The 23,811-nt window shown below is 39.3% G+C and overlaps 1 protein-coding gene across 1 annotated transcript in view; it reads left to right on the top strand.

The window, feature by feature from the left end:
- Positions 1-23,811, top strand: part of kcnh7 (potassium voltage-gated channel subfamily H member 7) — a 40,430-nt gene that overhangs the window by 2,429 nt on the left and 14,190 nt on the right. Inside the window, exons 3-7 of the mRNA XM_030081362.1 lie at positions 9,046-9,201; positions 15,513-15,953; positions 17,257-17,468; positions 19,730-20,155; positions 22,439-22,838. Of these exons, the coding sequence (XP_029937222.1) occupies positions 9,046-9,201; positions 15,513-15,953; positions 17,257-17,468; positions 19,730-20,155; positions 22,439-22,838 (1,635 nt within the window). The remainder of the gene's footprint in view (positions 1-9,045; positions 9,202-15,512; positions 15,954-17,256; positions 17,469-19,729; positions 20,156-22,438; positions 22,839-23,811) is intronic.

The raw sequence follows: 23,811 nt of genomic DNA, 5'->3' as shown, positions 1-23,811 counted from the left end.
TTTTTTTATTATTATTTTTATTTTGGAACTGTTTTTAGGCTATCATTTTAGAAGCAAATGCTGCTGCTTTGGTGAAATTTTTGCTTTGAAGTAACATTTGAAATCATAGAATATCTCTATTTTGGTAATGTCCAATGCATCCTGAAGGGTATGGAGAGGCTATCCCAGAAAAAAGAGCCATAGGGTTTTATTTAATCATAGAAAAAGATCCAGCGCTTAAATTTTTCATTGTGAGTTTGATGAAATTCTAGGCCATGGATGCATGTTTAATCTACCATCAGCAGCCATCAGCCAAGGCATTTTTCTGCTAATCAGGAGGAAACCATAAGCCAGCTGTTACACTGCTAGAATAGATTGTTTCAGAAAACTGCAAGACAAATACAGTACTCTGGGGTCTGCTCTGGGGACTGCTGGTGAGGAGTAGATTTTTAAGGGAACTTCACTTAGTCTTCTGTCCTGCCATCCTCCATGTGCTGTACTCTGTCTAAACTTCATATATCTATACTGTTTAAAGCATGGCAGACTAAGGAGCCACAGAAACCTTCCAACATAATCATTGCTCTCTGTCTCTTCCCAATCCTCCCTGGTGTGCATCAAGGCTTCAAGACATGACTCTTAATACTCCTCAGAGGGATCTACAGTGAGCGGCTGTGCTCATGAATAAAGATGTCAGGGCTGACAGCGTGGTGACTAGGAATGAGCAGCTTACAGAGTAAATGCATTAAACTGGTATGGAGGACACAATCCACACGCTCCCAAAGCTATAGGGGAAAGCAAATGAAACATTTATGGCATCCTTGAGAGCAATGGCCCTATTGATTCAGGTCCGTTGTTTACAAATTGGAGCTGATGGGGTGGAAAGTGGATGTGTTCCCTGTCTCTTTTATTAACTGCATTTCAAGTTATCAGTGCCCATGCAAATCAGTTAATCCCTCATATTAAACTGGTCTTTTTGCTAAAGCCCTGCATTTTCCTCACATCTACTCTACATTACAAATCACACTGCAATATTAAAAGAAAACAGAAAATAAACCAGCATTGGTTATGATGAGTTGAATATGTAATTCAATATTAATCAGTATTACATCATGTGTAGCAATTCTCTATTTCTGTCTCTCTGTCTTTGTCTCTCAGATGCAGTCGTGGAAACTATTGTCTCTGTTATAATATGCTGATGTTCCTTAAATGCCATTGTTTGCAAAAGTGACATAGTTTGTTTTAGCCCTCCTGTCTATAGCCATAGTTGGAAATCTTGAAAAGCACTGTCAGGATTTGAGGAAGCCTGGTGACATCAGGAGCAACAAAGCTTTGGCTCTTTGCTCTGCAAAGGCAAAAAGTTAAGCTGCTTATGCGTATGCTTAGAAATTAAAAGCACTGGGACAATGGGGAGCATTGGAGCACAGCACAGGCCTTCATGACAAGGGCATTTAGTTTTATTTTTGTGTTACCTTGTATTTGAACAACCAAAAAAGGTCGTGGGAGAAGACACCACACATGCCTTCTGCTCTCAAAGATAATGCATAATCAATGAGATAAATGCTTTCCCTTGATGGCTTTGTAAAACTATCCTATTCCACGGGGTGTAATAATACTTTGTAACTGAATGAGTCTTAACAAAAGGAAGCTGACACCATGCAGTGCAGGGAAGTTAAATGGATAATGGCTACATAACAGCGGCAGCTTAGCTAACCGTGCTGAATGATCTGGGACATGTGGTATGCGTGGGTGCAGGGTTTCATAGGTGACTCCCCACTGAGGGGACTGAAGGGCTCTCTACCCCTAGTGAGGGTTTAGTAGCAGGGGAGTGAAAGGACAGGGGACGCAGAGTGCCTACAGTGCACAAGGTGTGCTGCAGTAGACTTGGATAGCTGCCCTCTAAAAGAGCACATCCATTTTTCATCATTCTCAGCCCTCTTTGGTTTCTCACGGTATGTGGTGAAACACATCCAGAGCTCTCCTCCATTACATTCAGGGAATTTATTACAGTGAAATCAGTCTGTGCAAGTTATATTCACAAATAAATAAATAAAAGTAGTTCAGGTTTTCACTGTGGAAAATGTAAATTGCATACTGTAACTTTAGTTTGTGGTATAACGAAATGAGAGTACTTATAAATATCAAGTTAATTATGGGAAAATAAATATAATGAATGTAATTTATTAAACAAAGGGATGGTTTGCTAGAATGTCTGTGCATAATTGGTCTGTGAAACAAAGTTTATTAGGGAGGAGGAGCAGATGGAGCTTTGAACAACATAACAATACAGATCTCACTTTTCATACGATAGGAATTTTCATCCATGGGCTATTTTCATCTCATGGGATGTTTATACTGGAGGAGGTAATCTGATAGTCCTTTCCAAACCATCTGTTTTTTGCTTTTAATCAGTTTCTGTGTGCTAATAAGATATTTTAATAGCCACTGCATCCAGCCTGTCTGACAACATTTGTGCTGAATTAAATAGTAAGATCATGGAGCACAATATCATGCATTGATAACTGGAAACATAAATGAGATGCTCTTTGAGCTAGAGCTCCTAGTTATCCCTGATGGCTTTGGAGACACTGATTGAAGATGAAATTAGGCCAGGCTGTGTAGCTTACAGCAGTCTCACTGAGGCGAGATATTGCCACAAGGCCAAAAGACTCTAAACAAAGGGTTAGCTTGCATGCCCTCTTCCTACATGCCCCAGTCTCAATTGGCCATGCCCCAGTGAAGTTGCGTATTGGCTTAAGCAAAATAGCCCTAAACAGCAAACATGTCACATTTCATTATACAGGACTACTACCAGGCAGTAGTGTGGGGCTGTACTCTTTAAAAGATGTAGCTGTGGATAGTGCACTCGTTGCAAGCTGCAAAAACAAAAATTAGGGCTCAACAATATTACTCATGTTTCTCCCTAAAGCACATGAGTGTATTCAGATTAATGTGAAGCTCCAATACACCAATACTAAAAAAAAAGAGAGAGAGAGAGAGAGAGAAAAAAAAAGCACAAATTTGCAATAGGCAAAATGGTGTGTGTGATCTGGGTGTGTGTGTGTGTGTGTGTGTGTGTGTGCGTGCGTGTGTGTGTGCGTGCGTGTGTGTCTTCCTACAAAGTTTGGCCACATTATATGAATTTGTTTAGAAGTTATATGCCTTTTTGTAACAGGCCTTTCCCATTGCCATGCACCTTTTTAGCCTATTGGCCTTAGCACAAACTCACACTTTCACATGCACACACACACTTTAGCTCAATGCCAAATTTCAGCCCCCTAGGGCGAGGATTGTGACCACCAAAGGTTGGGAAAATTTTTGTGGACCACTCGACAAAGTGAACTGTTGAGGTGCTGGTTGCAGCTAAAGTTTGTTCAAGGTTCATATAAGAAATTTCTTTTTTTTTTAAATTATGTTTCAAAATGAGTCATGATAATACTTACATTGTACTTTACAGTCAATTTTGCTGTTTTAAATCCAACTTACCATGCAATCCAATAAAGACTCCTGCTTGATCTGTGAGTCATCATTATAATACAGCGCCTAGAGGATCGCTTGATTAAGCAGCAATGTTTTAATAATTGATCATGGAAATAGAATCTTCTGTAATGAAATTTCCATCATGAAAAGGGATCTAGTTAATGCACTGTCCATTCATTGCCACAGGTGTAAATAATGCTGCTTGGCTAGCAGGGTAACTGTCTGCGTGTTATTACTGGTCACAGGATGAATGGACATTACCTCTTTCATTGATACAAAACTGCTGCACTGTTGAGGATGTTAACCGTGTCTGGCATGTTTATCCAGTGGCTTACATACACTGCAGCACACATTCATTCGTGTTCACCAGTGCCAGACTCTCAACATGTCAAATGCAAAGGGAAAGGAGTCTAAAGATAGTTATCCTGCCAGGCGATTGAAAGAGGGGTATGGAGCGTGTGGACAGGCCTTGTAAAAATGACACAAGCAGTGAAACTACAAAGGACACTGATGGCAGATATAAAAACACTGATGTATATTATCATTCTTACTCTGTTCTCCCGTCAGGTCCAATTTTGTGAATTTATATATAAAAGAATAACTGGAGCACACTGGTATTCTTAATATAAATGCGTATGTGGGAAAAACACATTTCAAGGCAACGGACCTTCTTTGTATAGGACATGAGTGATGCCCAATATGGTAAGGATGAGAAGCAAGGCATCAAATAAAACAGCAAGAAGACAAGGAATGCTAAGGCTCCCAGTAATACAACTTTACTAATGTGACAGAACAGACATGAAGTAGACAGACATGAAGTAACAAATGAGCATGAGCCTAAAATTCACTTCTGTTACATTAACTCTATTGCATTCACAGAATAGAAAAATTAACTATACAATGATGACTTAAAAAGGTTTTACTCTTTATATCCCCATGCTTTATGATATGCATATTTACAAATGAATAATCATATTTAATTTTCTACATTATGATCTTTTTTGAAAGCCTTATGAGCAATTACTTGGAATCAGACTTCACATTTATGTCTTATAACCCACATATAGGTCAAGTCAGATAAAACTACAGTTTACCACTGAATCTGCAAAAGGCCAGATAGCCTGTCATAAAACTGACTGAATCCCATAATAATTTGTCCATCATGAAACTTATGTAGATGTTAAATACTTGCCAGTAAGAAACCAGGGCAATTTAACATCTGTCAACAAGAGGAACCACTAACACTAGAAAATTACATTGCTTCATCTGGTGTATTCAAATCTAATCATTACAGAGCAGTATTGATTAGTGAGTCAAAGTTTGGTTTTGATTCTAGCAAGTGAATGTGGCCTATCGTGTCATTTGAATTTGGGCCATCATTATAAACATTGTTTGCACATCATATTGAACATATTTATTAAAAAATGCACATTTTACAATGGCTCATATGACCAAAATTGTTTGAATGAACAAAAAAGTGTTTTTTTTTTTTTTCACAATAACTGCCACATCAATCAGTGTAAATAAATAAATAATATTTATTTCAGGATTAACCTAATAACTTAAATGATGTTCAAAATGTGGAAAAAAACGGACTCAGATTGTGGTTGATATATTTTTCCCCACAAGTAGAATACTTGTCCCTTGTTAGAGGCCAAGCAGGAAATAAATAGCACAGTTGTATTCAATCACTGTCAGAGGCTGTCTGCCCTAACAATCCCTCCTAATGACCACAGCAGGTCATGAATAGTTCTGCTGATCTGCTCCCATGGCCATGACCCTGCCACTGATTTGAGGGAAGGGAAAGCAAAGATTTCACAGTTTCATTCTCAAACAGGTCTTCCCATCTACAAGTAATTAGCTTGCAAGGTAATAAGGAATATAGTGGTCACATAGGAAAAACTGTGGTAATCTGAATTCTGCTGATTTAGCATTGCAGGTACAAAACACAAAGGCCTTCCTTTGATCCATTTTGGTAGAGGTGACATTCAGCAGGAGACCAGATGAGAGGAGACCCCCGTGGCTTAGCCTTTAAGCATGGTATTGTTGTTCCATCTGCTAAGGTAAACTCCAGCCCAGAAATACTTCTGCTGACTTCACCACTTTGGTTTCCTTCTATGCACATTCTCGATGTACTTCAGTGTCGCCTGATAAATCAATTACATCACCACTGAAAACTCTTGTGCGCAGTATTGAGTTGTCTATAACAGGATCCTTATAGTTCTCTTTAAGAAGATGAAGGGCAGTCATTTAAGCATGTAACTACAGGGAAACCCTCGCAATATTAACACAGAAACAATATCTAATTCATGCAGTGTGCTTATTGCTTTATTCAGAGAACTTCCAAAACAATTAATATTTAATGCAGAGCTTATTGCTCCATTTAGAAAACGTGAAAAAAAAAAACATCATTTCCACCTGTTCCCCCACAAATTAATTTAGGAGGAGCACAGTTAAGACTTCGCACTCTCATTTTTTATTCCCACATATGGACAACTTGTTCAATCTCCTCCTCGCTCTGCCTTTCAGTTAGAGCAATGATTGATAGCTCAAGGGAGGGAGGTGTCACATCTTGTAAAATTACCTGGAATTTAGATATACAAGGCAAAAAAAAACAAAAAAAAAAACACCTTGTCTTCATCTGCAAGTATGTGTAAACCCTGCAGATGAAGAATATTATAGCTATAACATTAGCTTATTTTCAGTCATAAAGGGAAAACTATTTTTGTTTCCTCACATGATTCTCTCACATCATCATACGTGAATACAAATGTGCTCACCTCAAATGGCCTCAAATTTCTAACAACAGATTCTTTTATTTAGATTTCTCTTATCTTAGTTAACACCCAAAATAAGTATTTTGTTTAAAACTGTTGTCTGTATATTTGTTGGTGATTCTATCATGAAAATATGAGAGGCCATTGAAAAGGGCCATGCATGGTATTGCCCCCTTTTTATATAAATTACATCATCTGAATCAAGATGAAGTGTGACCATTATATCCATAAAGTCAGAAGCCTGACATGTGGAGGCTTCAGTGTGCAATATTTTTATAGGTTTGCTTTAGACTGGAAAAAGTGGATATTTGATGTATCACTGGGAACCACAGTTTTTGTAAGATTTTCAGATATTAAAAGTCATTAATACCAAATGACTCTCTCTCTTGCTCTCTCTCTCTCTCTCTCTCTCTTGCTCTCTCTCTCTCTCTCTCCCTCTCTCTCTCTCTCTCTCTCTCTCTCTCTCTCTCTCTCTCTCTCTCTCTCTCTCTCTCTCTCTCTCTCTCTCTCTCTCTCGCTTTCGCATTTAATCAGCTGGAGCAAAACCAAAGCAAAAAATGTTCCCTTTTACAGAAAATGGTGCAGAATTACTAGGAAGTGCAGGAAAGTGGGATTTAGGAAAAAAGGATTTTCTAGGGAAGGACTCACAGATCGCGAGCTCTCTTTACCATTGCCCTCCCATTTTACAGCACACTGTAACTAAGATCCTATGACACCAGACTAGAGGGGTGTGCAAGTTTTCACTGTTGGATGCATTATTTACATACATACACTTAAGTATCGTATTTAATCAAATCAGTTCTCATGATACTGCCCAAGTGTCTCAAATTCTAAATTTTGATATTTTTGGTTTATTTCATCTCTTCATCAGACCACTTGGGGAATATTTGTCTGTGGTTACAACTGGGGCTCACTTCATGGAGGTTTGATGCAAAATCCCTCCAATAGTATCTTGGCATGTTGAGGCAGACCAAGCTTGTTATATTTAGTCAGACAGCAAGCCTACTGCTAATGAATGCTGCTGGCAGGGTGTCTGTGGGCCGTGAGGAGATTACTGTGAACACTGGTAATGTGTGTCCTCTGTGAGTTCACAGGAAGCAAGACAACAAGCAAGACAGAAAGACAGACAGGCATACATCCACAGAAACAAATGGACACAAAAACAGAATGACATTTACGTTGACTGGACTGGGGATCCCATTTTATTCCTTTTTTATGTATTTGTGTATTAATGGAGAGCAATAGGAAACACAATCAAAATGAAAAACAGAAGATTTCACAAGGGAGCCAAGAGGCCAAATGCGTTGTTTTGTGGAACTTCACCTGCAAACAAATAAAATGGCAAACACCACAAGTTTCTGTTTGTGTCAGCTGTGGGAATAACATAGTGGCCTAGAAAAAAAAAATCCAATAAGAGACCAATACATTTCTTGTAAATAAGTTTCTGAAGTATATTAACACAGGCCCAGATAACTTTGGTATTGTTTCTGCTGATTGAATGCACAAATAATACACAAATTCTGTTTTCATCTCTGCGACTGGCTGCACTGTGATATTAGAAATTTAGGAATTTAAAAAAAAATCATGATCTGATAGGTAGATGTGATGTAATTTTATAATGGACACATACATGGATGTTTGCATGGATGGATGGATGGATGGATGGATGACGGGCAGATTATCAGTCAAATAATTGAAAAGAACTGTCCAATCATCTGATCACTGGTTTACCTTCATTTTTTTTCTTTTTTAAATGCTGCTCACTTCAGAAGGCCTACATACATATCTAAAATCCTCTGTAAATCCTTGTAAATATCAAGTGTGGTTCTAGGTTATGTTTGTCAAGAAATTCATAGAGTGGTGTGAATTGCAACTTAGCTGCATTTCCTTCAGTACCTTGAAATGCACAGATATTTCCAGCTCAGGAGATAGTCATTGTGAAATGTCACTGCAATAGCTCTGCAATAGCTTTTGAATTGCTAGATAAGTTTTCCTATCAGTGAGAGTCTCTGGTGGTTAGTCGGTATTATTGGTGGGCAGTCATATGTGCAGGGACGGGGGCTTTTGTTGACCCAGCAGGCAAAGGCACTCTAGAAACTGCTATATTTTGCACTCAAGACAAAGTTTAGATCATGGATTGGTTTTCATCTCCATTGCATGGGGTGTTCAGTTCTCGTGACTACTTGTATGAACACATTTCAATCCTCCAAATTGGCTGTAATCTGACCTGCCTGATTAATCTGTTGTGCTGATTAATCTGCTGTCTGTGCTACATTGTGGCTCTCATGTCATGTCCGTCTCACCTCTGCAAGCTATCTCAGTTTTCAGCTATCTTTTGCTCATTAATATACAGAAATACATGCACGCACACACACACACACACACACACACACACACACACACACACACACACACGCACACACAGTTACCAGGTTTAACCCCTGGGCTTATTTCTTTTATCTCTTAATGGGTACCACTTCACATATTCTGACATGACCAGGCATTGACCTTTAAATCACATCAACTTCCCTTTGCTCTTCTAAATATCCATTATGTGCACAAGGTGTTAGTCATGTTTCACTTCGATATAATGAATGTTCCCAAATAATAGCCTTTAAAACTACTAGCCGACTGTGATAGTAGTTTATTTTTGGTATTAAACTTAGCAAAATAGATATTTTTTAGTCTTTGGATGAAAAAAAGTCAACCTGGGACATGCTGTCCCTTTTGGAGACATTTCAATCAGCGGCCGTAAATAAAATTAAACAGCTGAAGGATATATTATGTCATAAACTGTTTGTTTCTCTTCCAGGGTCAGACTTTCAGTGCAACACTCACATAATTCCGGTGAAGAACGAGGAAGGTGTGGTGATGATGTTTATCCTAAATTTTGACTACATCGTGGATGAAGGAAGTGATGATTCCACAGAGAAGATAAACCACACATCCCCCACAAAGTCTGATCAAAGTGAGTACACTATTCAACACAAACATTCACTAGTAGGAGATTTATTTTATTTCATCATAATAAAATATATTACCTACGATCAATGTTTGGCCATTTTCTTTGATATTTATACATTTTTAGCCATTTTGCACTTATTTATCATCACCACATCGAATTCCAAGATATCTAAAAATCAGAGGCTTCGGACACCAAAAGCAACCACATCTGATGAAAATTCCATTAAAAGTCTAAGATATATCTTTATTTGAAAAGTTCCTCCATATCAGTATTTTCTGGGCAAGAGCTTATTCCACCTCCAGAACTTAGTTATGGCACAACACACTATCATTTCAGAAAAGTGACAAATTTAGCACTGCATCTGTTGTGCGTTTGTCACCTTTTTCTTAGATTCTTCAAACGAGACTTGTGCCTGTTTTGTGGGATCTTAGACTCTCCTCCTCAGTAGAAGGACAATTACATAAGTGAATGGCTCTGATTCAGATTATTCATGCAGAATTTCCTCTATATCCAATACACACTCATTAAGTAAGCACCTCAGATTCCAAATCAAGTCCTTTTAATGCTTAGTGTATTTAGGGGTCCAAGCACCAAAGATGCTGGATCCCTTTTGTTATTGGTCAGATTATTATTAGGGGTCCAAGCTGCTGGAGCCCTGTTATGGTTGTTCAGATGATTGATTACTACTTTACATTCTTCTCTGCTAAAAGTATCTCAATCTATAAAAAAAAGAAAGAAAAAGAAAGAAATGTAAGACGTACAGTGTCCAAAGTTAAGTCTAAAATCTCACCCACTATTCAGGCAGCAGAAATGATACCAATTGTCCCAGTGGTGGCGCTGTAATGACATATTTATGGGCCAACATTTGGGCCATACAGTCAGCTGCAGGAATTTGACGTTTTCCAAATGTTCTCAGGTCACATCCAATTCATTGTATATAATTTTGTCATGACTGGCAAAAATGGGTGTGCTCAAGTATAAACACATTTTCATGAAAATTGCAGTCCACACTCCAAAAAAATCATAACCAATCCTAAAATCAGCAGAACGAGGTGTGATTTTTTTTTTTTTTTTTTTTTTTTTTCCAGAATTTTGTCACTAACTTTTTCATTGTTGTGAACATTTGAAGTTCAAACTGTACGGCTGCCATACCAGACTCGATGGCATTTGACCAAAAGGGGGTGCTGTTTTAACCTAATAATTTAAAATAGCCATCATCAGCTATCGTATGTCTAGCTCAGTCAGTAGCTGCATTTACATGGACCTTAATATTCCACTAATAATGAGAATAATAGCCCAATCAGCATAAAAATGCCTCATGTAACCACTTCAATAAGAAGAGATGGACCTGATTTGGCCTGATCAGAAGGAATTTTCAATCGGGTTGAACGGAGTGATGAAAACCTTTCATTATCTGTTAAATAGGATAATATTAGCACCTACAACCATGTAAACACTATATCTAATTGTTTTTCTAAGGCTGGAATAAATAAATTCTTTCTGTGCATGTTTTACCCCACAAAATGGCAAAAGTGGTTCCAACCCAGTCGGTTTTAATATTTACAGTCTTATGGATGATTTGATGGGAGAGCAACCATTGGCAAACATAACTTAGCTAACATTCTATTTATATTCCCAGCAGATGAGACACTTGACAGCAGGCAGACATACTTTGCACATCTAAAAAAAAAATCTTATATTCTGAGTGAATGCTTTGGGGCATGTAAACGCACATCTTATCGGGTCACTTTATTTAGTGTCCATGTAAAGAGTTCCACTGGAATCTGTAATCAGATCATGATTTCAGTTGAAGAAATACTGTCCATGTAGCTGCAGGTACTGTGGACGATACAAGCTCATTTCCAGATTGAAAAGATTCTGAATGGTATACAACTGTAAGCTCATTCTGATATTGACTTTTAAAAGCCACTGTGGTGTTTGGAGCCTTATGCACTTCCATTGCATCAACAACTTGACCATCATCTACTTAAACGCCATTCTGACAATAATGCCCAGTAACGATAATAATAATATAATGCCCCATCATAATGCATTAATGTCAGTCAGCTGTCTCTGGACCCCAAGGGTCATGGATTAAACCTCACCACACCAAAATTTCAAAATGTTTCAGATATGATATCCTCTTTTGAGTCTCAGTTGATCTCCTCTGACCTCATTATTGTACAGTCTTCATGGAGGTGCTCCCAAAAGCGACACAGTAATTCTTTAGATGCTAGATATCACATGTCAACTGGTGTTGACATGTGATATCTAGCTCTAGTACATTCCGAGAACAGCATTAGCTTAATGGTATAGTTGGATGTTTCCGTACCACAGGGTCAATGGTTCAAGTCTTGCCTTGTCTCATTTTCAAGCTGTATTAAACCTGAGGTCCTATCTTGATCAGTGACCTCCTCTGACTTCATTATTAAAAAGCAAGGTTGGTTATCTTTCTTACTTTAGGCAGTACATTTTAAGACATATTTTTGGTATACAATGTCTGCTTGTCCTTCCATCCAAAACAAATGACTTAAGATTTGTGATTCTTCTCTCTAAATCATAGACAGCTGAATTGCACTGATGGTGCTTGGATGCCTCAACTTACCACTTCTGGCTATATTTTATTAAAATGTTTACAACTTCTGATTCCTTTATTTGGGTTGCCAGTACATTACACTTTATACAGTATATACTTCACAGTAAAATGAATTATGTCAACATAGAGTACTGTTGGTATAACCCAGCCTTTATTGTTGAAAAACAGTTAATTTTTTGGCATTATGACTTTTTCACTTTGGGAGACCAGCATACACTCCACATTCTTACATTCCTCGGTTTATTTGTCTTAGTCTATATGTCAGGAGGCGTAAATGTCAATGAGAGATTCCTGCTCCTTTCTGATTGGAGGTACTAAGCATCTCTTCTCCCTGAGCACAGCACAGCTATATCCACTTCACTCGCCATGAATTTCTCTAAGGCACTGGCGTTCTGTATGTGTGTGTGTGCGTGCGTGTGTGTGTGTGTGTGTGTGTGTGTGTGTGTGCTGCTAACATTACTAATCAGAGTTGATTGCTTGTGTCCATGCTTCACTGAGGGGACCTGTGGCTAGATGAGGCAGATAAACATATGATGTGACTGAGCAGCAGGCTGAGTCCTGACCACATGCACAAATCACACGTAAAGTATGACCTTGTTGTTGTCTTTTGCACATGAGGAGCAGCCTTTAGATAGCACTAGATACACAAGTCTAATTTTAATTGGGTCTTTGAACATAGATGGTGATATTTTTTGTGCTGAAGCTGCCAGTATTCTTTATCTTTTAATGTGACCATGTTAATGCAAAACAATTGATGTGTTCAGCATTTCTCTTTGCGTTTTATTCTTGGAAACGTGTAAAAACTCTCCGAAACCATTTTGACCATCATGCAAAAAACAAAACAAAACAAAACAAAAAAACTCTCCAGTGAACCCCATATAAACAAAATTCCTTTCAGATTTTGAGCTCTTTAAAGGAGGATGACAGACGCTTGCTACTAAATGGTAGTGGGGAGAATCTGGGATACATTACTGCTTTTAAATGAAACCATTAACACACTGCACTGACAGTCCAATGCTTGATATTTATTGCAAAAACAGCCAACCAATATACTGCCCAAACTCAAATTTTACTGTACTGGACTGGTGTGAAATGTGATTTTTGGGACGATGGGTAACTAATTATAATCCCTTGTTGATAGTAGGCTAAACGCCTACAGGTATCATAGCAACTAGCACAATAGAGAGAGCCTGGAGGAGAGTAATCCCTGTTTTTTCGAGCTGGCATCCTGAACACAGCATTCAGCAGTTTAAACGTGCCACCAAGCCCTGAAACCAGATGCAATAGTTACAAATCACCTGGTGGTCTGCCTTTCATTTATGGAGAAGTGAATGCATATCTTTCTCATCCACATGGCAATGCAATCAGTGACATTAATTTAGAGCTTCCATTGCCAGAAAAATTAACTGTGTGTAGCCAAAGCGCTTCACTCTCATTATGCATCCTTTCTTTGAACCATTTATTTCTAATTTCATACTGAGTTATTCCAACAGATTAATAGCTGCTGCATGGGATGGAAAATGAATGTTTTAAGAGTCAATGACTCCTGGAAGACTTAATGGCACAAATCAGTCAGAGAGAGCTAGCTTCCTTTACAGTAGGAACAGCTACAGGGCAAATACAGAAAACTTGCTGGCTTGGCTTGGCTTTATCTGTGTTTTCCTGAGAATAGATTACAATTTAGGGCCTTGTATCTGTTTTTGATTAGCTTTGCTCCGGTTCAGGGCCGGGTCTAGCCAGGCATGTATGAGGGGGCAGCCGCAAATGTTGAGGGGGCATTGTGCTCCAGCACCTTTTACCATGTCTAACTGAATATATTTTAGGGGATTTAGTTTGAGGGGGCACAACATTTATTTGAGGGGGCCAGGCCCCCTCTTGCCCCTGCGTAGACCCGGCCCTGCTCCGGTTTTTATTTAATTTCACTTGATTGACTGGACTGCGCTTGACTGGTGACCTGTCCAGGGTGTTTCCTTGCCTTCCACCCAATGAGCGCTGGTATAGGCTCCAGCAACCCCCCATGACCCTTGCGAGGATAAGTGGTTTGGAAAATGAATGAATGAACGAATGAATGATTGACTGGATATGAGTTGAACTAATAATTGGCTTGGATGGGGGCGTCCGTCTCTCTGTGATTCTTCCTACGATTTCCTCCATTTTCCTCCCTTTGAGCTTTTAGTTTTTTTTTCCTCTCTGTTATGAGGGCTCAGTCCGGACAGGGGGGTGGTAGTGGTGGGGAAGGGGGCAGGGGGTCCTTTTATTTTTTATGACGTGTGAGCTTGAAAAGTCCTTTGAAACTGCAGAGGCTATAAATAAACTTTAACTTGGACTTGGTAATTATTAGGCTCTAAAGGCCCTAAAAAAATGCCCTAAAAACTCATGATCTTAAAGTAGTTATTCCTATACCTAAAAAGTTGAGACCTCTATATCCCTATTTTGGACCTATACATATTTATAAGGTGAACAGTGACAAGTATTGTCAGTGTGACCAGCTGAGACGCTGGATTCAGAATATCTATCTATCAGAATATCTGTCAGTGTACAATACTAAAATAACTGAACCACCTTACTGCTTGGTTGACTCCTAATTTGGTCAGCTAGAAGAAAATCTTGGCATTTGTTATTGACTAAAGCTAAAAATACTAAAATATCTCATACAGGCATGAAGTAAGCTTAGTCAGCAAAATAGTGTAGATAATCCTTAGCATGGATAAGAATCGCTGCCTGCACAGAAGGGGCACACTGGGGAGGTAGTCATCTTCTCCTGCCAGGCCCGGACATCATCAAGTTCCTGTCCCGGAAACTTGTAGAGTGTCATTTCTCCTTTGTAAGCTAAGGTTGTTGTAACATCAGCGTATGTTGCCAGGGAATGGAAACAGATGGCAATGACATGATGTAAGGAGGGTGCTGATGGATGGCTGCCTCATATTTACGAGTGAGACAGGGTTCACTTTCACCCTCTTTCTATTGTTAATGAGCCAAAAGTACCACCCTATCCCAATGGGCCATTAACATGCTCCTCTGTCCACTCTGAAGATGTTACTGCACATGAAAATCAGGCTGCTGTCTCAAACCAATGAAGCAGAATAAACAGATCATGCAATCTGCTCTTTCCCTCAAGCTATGCAACATTGACTGGAGATGTGTTACAATATGGCAAGATCAAACCTCCATCACATATCCTTCCAAATTTTATTGCCCTGGTCTTTAAAAAGACAGGAAAGCACTAGAGCATACAATAAGTTTGAGTTTACTTTCTGTTTCAATTAAAACATCTAAAACTTCAGAATGCAGACTAAAGAGATTATTGCATAATCAGAAGTTACCCCCTGTTCTTCCTGCATTTGATCAGGGCACATGACGCATGGAAATCCAATAATACAATACCATATAATCAGGGAAATGAGAGTGTGACTCTCTGCTGGCTCCACTGTAATGACCTTTTGCATTTGCTGGAAATGGGTCTGAATCACCATGATTTAGGTATGATATCAGTTCCCACTGAGCGAGCATTAGATCTTTTAAACGGCATTTTCCACTTTTCCCTCTCTGTTTCTGGCTGAAGAAAGATCTTTTTATCGAGCTATGAATTTTACTTTCTTTAATGTAAAAAAATAGGCAGATATCTTTTTTCTTGATTATTTATTTTTATTTCCAAGTGCTGCATGCTGACTAATAAAGACAACAATAATAATAATAAAAATTTGTCCTTGATGTGTAGGGAGAAGCAGATTCTTCCGATTCCGCCAGGCAGCTTTGAGCCTAATGGGCACCAACAAGCAGTCTCTTCCACAAGAGGACCCGGATGCTGTGATGGTAGATTCCCCCAAAGAGAATGAGGACTCTGTGCCTCTGAGGAGCTTCCCCTCACCCACCAAGGGCAGCTGCAGCCCCACTGAGGCAAATGACACACACGCCCTCATTGGATCAAGCCACCACTCATCCCAGGTCAGCGTGGGCCCAGAACCGCTCGACCACTCATCCCCTAAAGAGCCATGGCAGAAGCTGTACCAGATGGAGCAACACCAGTCCTCTACTTCCCTGTCAAACACCTTCCCAAGAGGCAGCATCAGCAGCATGAGGCGAGCCTCCTCTGTCCATGACATTGAGGGCTTTAGCTCCAATTCCAAAAGCCAGTTCAGGAACCGCCATGCAAGTGAAGGTATGATGGCCTCCTCTGTCAGTACAGGTTCTCCTCCAAGCAACCTGTTCAGTTAACAACTGTTCATCTTGATTTTACTGCTCATACTGCCCTTTCTTGCAGTATGTTTTTTCGATTCAAACTGAATCCAATCTGCAGCAATATTGTCTACATCCACAGTTTTGTTTCTCTTTTATCTGCTTGGGCCACAAAATGCTGCTTTTAGACAATGGTCGCCATATCAGAGGTAACAATGTGTTGCTTCATGCTTCCAGTGCTAAGCACTGCTTTGAAGCATGAAGTTCAAGCAAGGCAATCAACATAACTGCTCATCAAAGATCCACTTTTGGTGGAGTAGGTTACATGGGCATACTTCATTTACTACCATGTCATGAATGTACACTTAGTCTGCTGTGATGATTTTGTCATGTCAACAGTCTCAAAAATCCTATAATGTATGCACATCCTGAGATGAAGCTTGCTGCCTGCACTCATCAACTACTTATCAGAAGCATTCCTTTAAATACACTACTTGCATGAAGAAAACGGCTGTAACTGAATGAGCAAAATGCATCTTAATGAATATGTCTCTACTTGTCATGGCTTGGGATATTGACAAAATGTCTTTACCTCCTCCGATTAGTCTGTTATAATTTTATTCAGGTATTGTATTGACAAGAACTCTGGTGCACTATTAACATTTTAAAGTACATTCTATTAAATTAAGTTACAGTTGTCCTTTTAAAAAATGCATTCTCATGAACACAATGACTCAAGAGTAATAAATTATATAAGCATGACGCTATGCTTACGCCACGGGTTTCCAAGTCTGATTAGGTTTCGGAGCACCTTGCTGCATGATTTACATATTCATGAGCAGGAAATTATTTTCTAGAAACTGCAACTCCTTAATGCTTTAGTATACAGAGTTCATATTAATGCCTGTCATATGCAGGCAAGCATGTTGCCATACAAATATTTGCTAATTAATGTATTACCTACTGCTTAAATAATGACCTCAGACCACATTAGAGTAAACAGTAAGGTCTAGTAATAAAGATACTTGGCAGCTTAAGTGTCTTGTTTAACTACATTCATCCCATATTTAAACAACATTTATATTCATAAAGGTGGGATTCTGAGGATGCCGAAGCCACTCAAAGCCAATGGATGATGTCCGCTTTGGCATTGGCTGTGTACTAAAACCTTCCATGAACAGATACTTTTGAAATTTGAAATACTGTGCAAGATCTTACAGAATATTGTATATTTTGCCAAGATTGCTGGTATTTTACAGTAACTATCATTTTTCCCAACCCAACAGGGCCTTTAAATCACCTGAAGTCCAGTCTGCTTGGCTCTACCTCTGACTCAAACATCAATAAGTATAGCACCATCAACAAGATCCCTCTGATTGCACTCAACTTCTCTGAGGGGACTGAAAAGAAAACTCACTCTCCACCAACATCTGAGAAACCCATCATAGCACCGAAGGTCAAAGACAGAACTCACAACGTCACAGAAAAAGTCACACAGGTGAGTTGATAAACTAGTGTGGTATTTACTGGGGAGTGCACTCACCTTTGAAAATGAAGAAAATTAATAATGTAGATGTTAAAATCTATTGGATCACTGTTCCAAATGCAAAATGTCAAAACATACATTGGGGTTCAAATGTCTAAGGGCTATTTTGTTCCATCATTAATCAATAATTAATATACCTTGTTAGTTATATTTTAATTATATTTTAGTGATATCTCTCTTTCTCTTGGTATGCCCACGATTTGTTGTAATCACAGCTTACACCCAGACTGCCATCAATTCTATGTTTTTTGCAGATTTTGAGAATTCAAGTTTTTCTGCAGCCACATGCTCACATAACCTGTGGTGCAAAGTTCAAACTCTGACCCATATTTTAAAAAAAAAAAAAAAAAAAAAAAAAGCATTTCCCTCAGTCATCAGTGGAACAGTAGTATTGTGCATCCCTTGTTAAATCTTTAAACTTATAGTCAAAGAGGTAATTTGGAGGCTGCTACTGCTATTTTTTACTGTACTTTTACTAACTGGACTAGGTCGCTCTGTGTTCAGCTGGTTTTGTATCTTGGATGCAGATGCATTTCTGTCTCTTAACTTGATATTCTAGTCATCAGATGGCATATTCACTTTGAGGTATTGCTCTGGATAAAAATGACTTGGTTTGTGAAAATCTCTCCAGTTGTACTGCCCCTTAATTAGGAACTGCAGATGGCTCAGGAGAAAAATTGGGCCTCAAACTGCTTTGCTAAGCTCTTTTGACATTGTTTCAATTTTTCAACCAAAGTCCTCTTTCGAAGTCGAAGTTCAGCACTAGCAGGGATGATGCAATATCTAGTATTAGTTAAAATAATTTTTTTTTTAAATTCACACTGTATATTAGAAGGAATTGTGCTCATTTTTTAATGTATTGCTGTATATAATGTGACAACAATTTGAGAAAACTTTACCAAATGTGGTGCGAACAAAATATCCACTTTCATATAAGCTTTTCTCAAAGATGTACCAGTTTTGTTTTTTTTGTTTTGTTTTGTTTTGTTTTGTTTTTTGTGTGTATTCTTAAGTGCCAACTGCATTTAAAAATACTCTGTAAGAGAAAATATATTCTGACAGTGAAGGCAGATTTTTAGGCTGTGAAAGTGAATAATTTTGACACGACACATAAGTATTTATTCAGTGAACAGAAATAACCATGCAGTGCAAATTTGTAAACTCTGTGAAAGTCTCACCTCTGGAGCAAAACAGTGCTGCCAGTATCCTCTACACAATGTCAGCAAGCACAGGAGGAGCCCAGAAAGCTTATATTTAAACTTCTCTCAACAAGATGAGTCATCTTGACAGCAGTAAAACAGTCAAAGGATAAAACTCTCATTCATAAATGAAGACCCACCATCATCATAATTAAATGTTCTGCCTCCCTGCTGACTGTCAGTACTTTGGAGACATCGCTGAACATCGCATCTACTTCCTGACTGCCAACATGGTGAAATCTATAATTCATAGAGCAAAGATAGAGGAATGTGCTGAAATCACACAAAACAAAGAGATTTTGCCCTTTTCCTCATTGCTGCACTATTTCCTGCCATAAGACAGCCTTCACTTCTACAGGATAATTCATACAAATGTTTGCTTAGCAACATGTCTTATTTTTGAGTTAAGAACTGATTACTAAATCTAATTTTTTAATAGCGCACATACAGTTTTTTTTTTCCTGTCTTCCCTACACTAAAGTGCTGTCAGTTCCACCACGAGCACACACCGTCAGGTTTTGCAGATACAGAGCAAGTCAGTGACAATCACATCATTCATGGTACCAGGACATAGGCAATCTTCCTGTCTGTCATACTGGAGGGGTGGCTTTGCCCTAATACCGTTTGACTGTGGAGCACTCACTCCCAGGTTTGCTAAATCATAGCTGCTGTCAGATCCTTCAGCAGGGTATATTACCCAGAAGGCTTCAGCAGTAACCAGCTTATGAGCTGAGTGCACCTGATCAAACTGTCAAATGGATGATCACCAGTTGGGCTGTTCTTTTTTTTCCCTCAAAGAGAAACAAAGTTAAAATCAGAGATACAAGTGGTGGCGACTAAATCTTTCCTGTTATCAGTGCTCTAAGGCAGCTTGAGACTAAGAGGGTAACTGCAATGCAGATGATGTGAAACTTGACATAATGTAATCAAAGTGGAGCAGCACAATGAGGTGCTGTGCTTTGCAGGTCTTTATGCAGCTTGTAATTTGCATCCCTCTCTTATGACTCCTTCAAGGTACTGTCACTCGGTGCTGATGTGTTGCCAGAGTACAAACTCCAGACTACCCGCATTGACAAGTTCACCATCCTCCACTACAGCCCCTTCAAAGCTGTGTGGGACTGGCTGATCCTGTTGCTGGTCATCTACACAGCAATCCTCACTCCCTACTCTGCTGCTTTTCTTCTCAATGACCAAGAGGAGCAGAAGAGGCGTGAATGTGGATACTCCTGCAGCCCACTTAATGTAGTGGATTTAATAGTGGATATCATGTTCATTATTGACATCCTCATAAACTTCAGGACCACCTACGTTAACCAGAACGAGGAGGTGGTCAGCCATCCTGCAAAGATAGCAATCCACTATTTTAAAGGCTGGTTCCTTATAGACATGGTGGCAGCGATCCCCTTTGACCTCCTTATCTTTGGCTCAGGATCAGATGAGGTATGTTATCTCTAATTTGTGTCTTTTTCACGTGTTGTTCTCTCTCAGGGAGCTTTACAGCACATCACTCCAGCCATGCTCGCGCTCTTATCCATTTACAAAGTCCAGACTTGTGCCCCTGGGCTACTACTTAGAGCCTGAATCTTTCTGTCTCGGCTCTGAAAGGATTACTTTAAATTGCATGTTGTTGTGTTTTCTTTTTTTCTCTCTTTTTTTCTGAATGGTCCTCGTTCTAGAATCCATTTACACGGATTAATGGCTTACCAAATGGCAATCAATGATGCATTTATGTGAGGAGCAAGCCAACAGGGCTGTGTGCACAGCTTACATGCAGATGTGAGATGGCCATTGGTAGGCTGGCCGCCAGGCTCGCTGGCTTGTTTGTTAGTAGGATATGTCCCCTCAGGCTCTGGATCCACTTCAGCGCTTTATCGTGCTTTGTAGGCACTCCATTACACCAGAAAAGCTCCTGATTATAAACCATAATCATCTTTTCCACCGCTGCTGCTACTGCTGAGTCAGTGCAGTGACTGACAGCAAACCAGAAAGAAACAACTTCAGTTTCACTCACAGAATAGTCCAACATTTTTCACAATAGACTGTTATTATATATAATTAATTGCAAATAAAGCATATAATCTTTCACCACAAGGAAAAAAATACAAGCCATGACTGCATGACAGCATATCTATGATTGTTATGAAATAAAAACACCCCAACCCACCCCCACAGTAAACAGGATGACATATACTGTACTGTAATCACATGCTGATATAATTGTATCTAGTAGTCAAAGCTTTCCAGTTTGGTTTATAATTTCTAGGTTGACCAAGCAAATCCCCTCTCGCTGCATTCTGACTTAGAAAATAAAAGCAACTGAGGCATTAGCGGATGGTATTCTCGAGGCTCTTTTGATTTTTGCCTTAATAAGGAGGTTTTACTTCACAAGTGCTTATGCAATATTTTGATTAGAGTAGCCAATATATGTTAAATAGAATGTAATCAATGTCTTGTGGCTTTCAAAACAGCATACTTTCTTGACAATTAAACACACTGTGAGAAGCACTCATACAAAATCGACATCATGTGGTGTTAATAATGATGGAGTAATTATAATAATAGAATTATTTTCAAGCTGTTTCATAGTGGGTATAGTGGGACAGAGGTTGAGTGTTTTGACTTAACCCTTGAAGGGCTGTGCCCCTTTGTATTTCTGTGTAAGAGGAGGTTTAGGGTGCAGAGCACAACAGTGTACATTTAGGGTTGAATTCAGCTTTGATTAGATTGCAGATTACAATGTACACACTGCATACGTTACCTAGATGAGAGAAGCCTTACATTGCCCGTTGACACTGGCTTCCCATTAGCTTAGAATGCCTAAAATATACTGCAGTGCAACAGACTCTATGTCTTAACAAGTGCTGTTTTAATCATGGATTCCCTCTAAAGATAAATTTTGTAGAAATAAGTCAAAATATCCCAGTGGGGAAAAGGGTTGTTCTTAACTAACAAACTGAACTCAACTTGAAATTTTGCTGATATACTTGAAATTGCCTTGAGACAACTGGAGTGGTCTACTTCATTTCAAAATATTGTTGCTTGTTTCGGGGAAATTCTTACAGCAACTGAATCAATAGACTGAATGAGGAAAAAATATCTCACTCTATTCTTGGATTTCTTTTGTTTCACACTGTTTAGACTGAATAGAGGATTAATTGACTGGTTAAGAATGCTGTTTGTAGACATTATCTCCACTTTCCAAGGCAATTATATAACTGTCAGGTAAATTAATTACCACTCTACCATGGTAGATGTTGCTGAAGCCCTTCTTGATGAGACAGAACAAGTAGCAAACTCCCTGGGACTCATTCAGGGTGTGTTACTGCATGTTCTGTCTTTAATGACTGAGGATTTATCTGTAGACTCCAAGTGTCTTCACTTCACTGTTAATTTAGCTTCGACCAAAGAGCCATGGGGAGTTTCTAAGATAGAGCCGATTTAGTCAGCTGCTGAGGAAACCTATTACCTTCGTCTGTGCATGGCTGGGGGAGATCTGCAACAAAATGAAGACTTGCTTAACAGATGAAAAGTGCAACGTATTATGATAACTTATAGGTTGGTGTATTGTAAAGAGGAAATTGATGCTTTGCTTTTCAGAACATTTAAAATTCAACTTAACTAATTTTTTATGTGGTTAAATTACTGAAGCACTATGGTTATTCTAACATACTACCATACAAGTTACTATTACTAATAAAATGCCTTATTGTACATTGTGTTTAGACAACCACTCTGATTGGCCTGTTGAAGACAGCTAGGCTCCTGCGATTGGTGCGTGTAGCCAGGAAGTTGGACCGCTACTCTGAGTATGGAGCTGCAGTCCTTATGTTGCTCATGTGCATCTTTGCCCTCATTGCCCACTGGCTAGCCTGTATATGGTATGCTATTGGAAATGTGGAGAAGCCGTACTTGGAACACAAGATTGGCTGGCTAGACAATCTGGGCGTGTCCATAGGAAAGAGGTACAACTACAGTGATCCTAGCTCTGGACCCTCTATCAAGGACAAGTATGTCACAGCACTTTACTTCACCTTCAGCAGTCTGACCAGTGTGGGCTTTGGAAATGTCTCCCCCAACACCAATTCTGAGAAGATCTTTTCTATTTGTGTCATGTTGATTGGGTGTAAGTATGCTACAGTCTTCTGTTTACCATCAGCATTAAGAACTTAATTCTGTGTTTATCCATTTGTATTAGGGGATGCATGATATATATAGGCATGTCATCGATATATTGGTATTGGCTTGAAACCAAAAATTTTTGCAAATATGACAAACAGATAAGATGACACTTTATGTCTGATTGCTTGATGCTTCAGTGAATATGAGTACATTTTTAAAAGTATTTTATTTTATACTATGTGGACAAAAGTATTGGGCCACCTACACATTTCACCTACAGGAGCTTTTCTTACATCTTATTCTAAACCCATAGGCATTAATATGGAGTTGGTCCCCCCCTTTGCAGTTATAACAGCTTCCATTCTTCTGGAAAGGCTTTTCATAAGATTTTAGAGTGTGTCTCTGGGAATTTTTTTTCACTGATCCAGAGGAGCATTTGTGAGGTCAGACACTGATGTTGGACCAGAGGGCCTGGCTCGCAATCTCCATTCTAGTTCATGCCAAATGTGTTGGATGGGGTTGAGGTTAGGGCTCTGTGCCGGCCAGTCAAGTTCCTCCACACCAAACTCACCCAACCATGCCTTTATGGAGCTGCTTTGTGCACCTGGGCACAGTCATGCTAGAACAGAAAAGGGATTTCCCCAAACTGTTCTCACGAAATTGGAAGCAAAGAGTTGTCCAAAATGTCTTGGTGAGCTGAAGCATTAAGATTTCCCTTCATTGGAAGTAAGGGGTCTGAGCCAATCCCAGAAAACAAGGCCACAGCATTATCCCTCCTCGAGCAAACTTTACAGTCAGCACAATGCAGTCAGACAGGGAACATTCTCCTGGCATTCACCAAACTCAGACCCGTCCATCAGACCGCCAGATAGAGAAGCATAATTGGTCACTCCACAGAACACGTTTCCACCGCTCCAGAGTCCAGTGGCAGCGTGCTTTAAACCGCTCCATCCAACACTTGACATTGTGCTTATTGA

This window comes from Myripristis murdjan, chromosome 21 (genome assembly GCF_902150065.1).
Source record: "Myripristis murdjan chromosome 21, fMyrMur1.1, whole genome shotgun sequence".
Classification (NCBI taxonomy): Eukaryota; Metazoa; Chordata; class Actinopteri; order Holocentriformes; family Holocentridae; genus Myripristis; species Myripristis murdjan.
The sequence above is the reverse complement of the archived record's forward strand: the minus strand, read 5'-3'. Positions and strand labels throughout refer to the sequence as shown.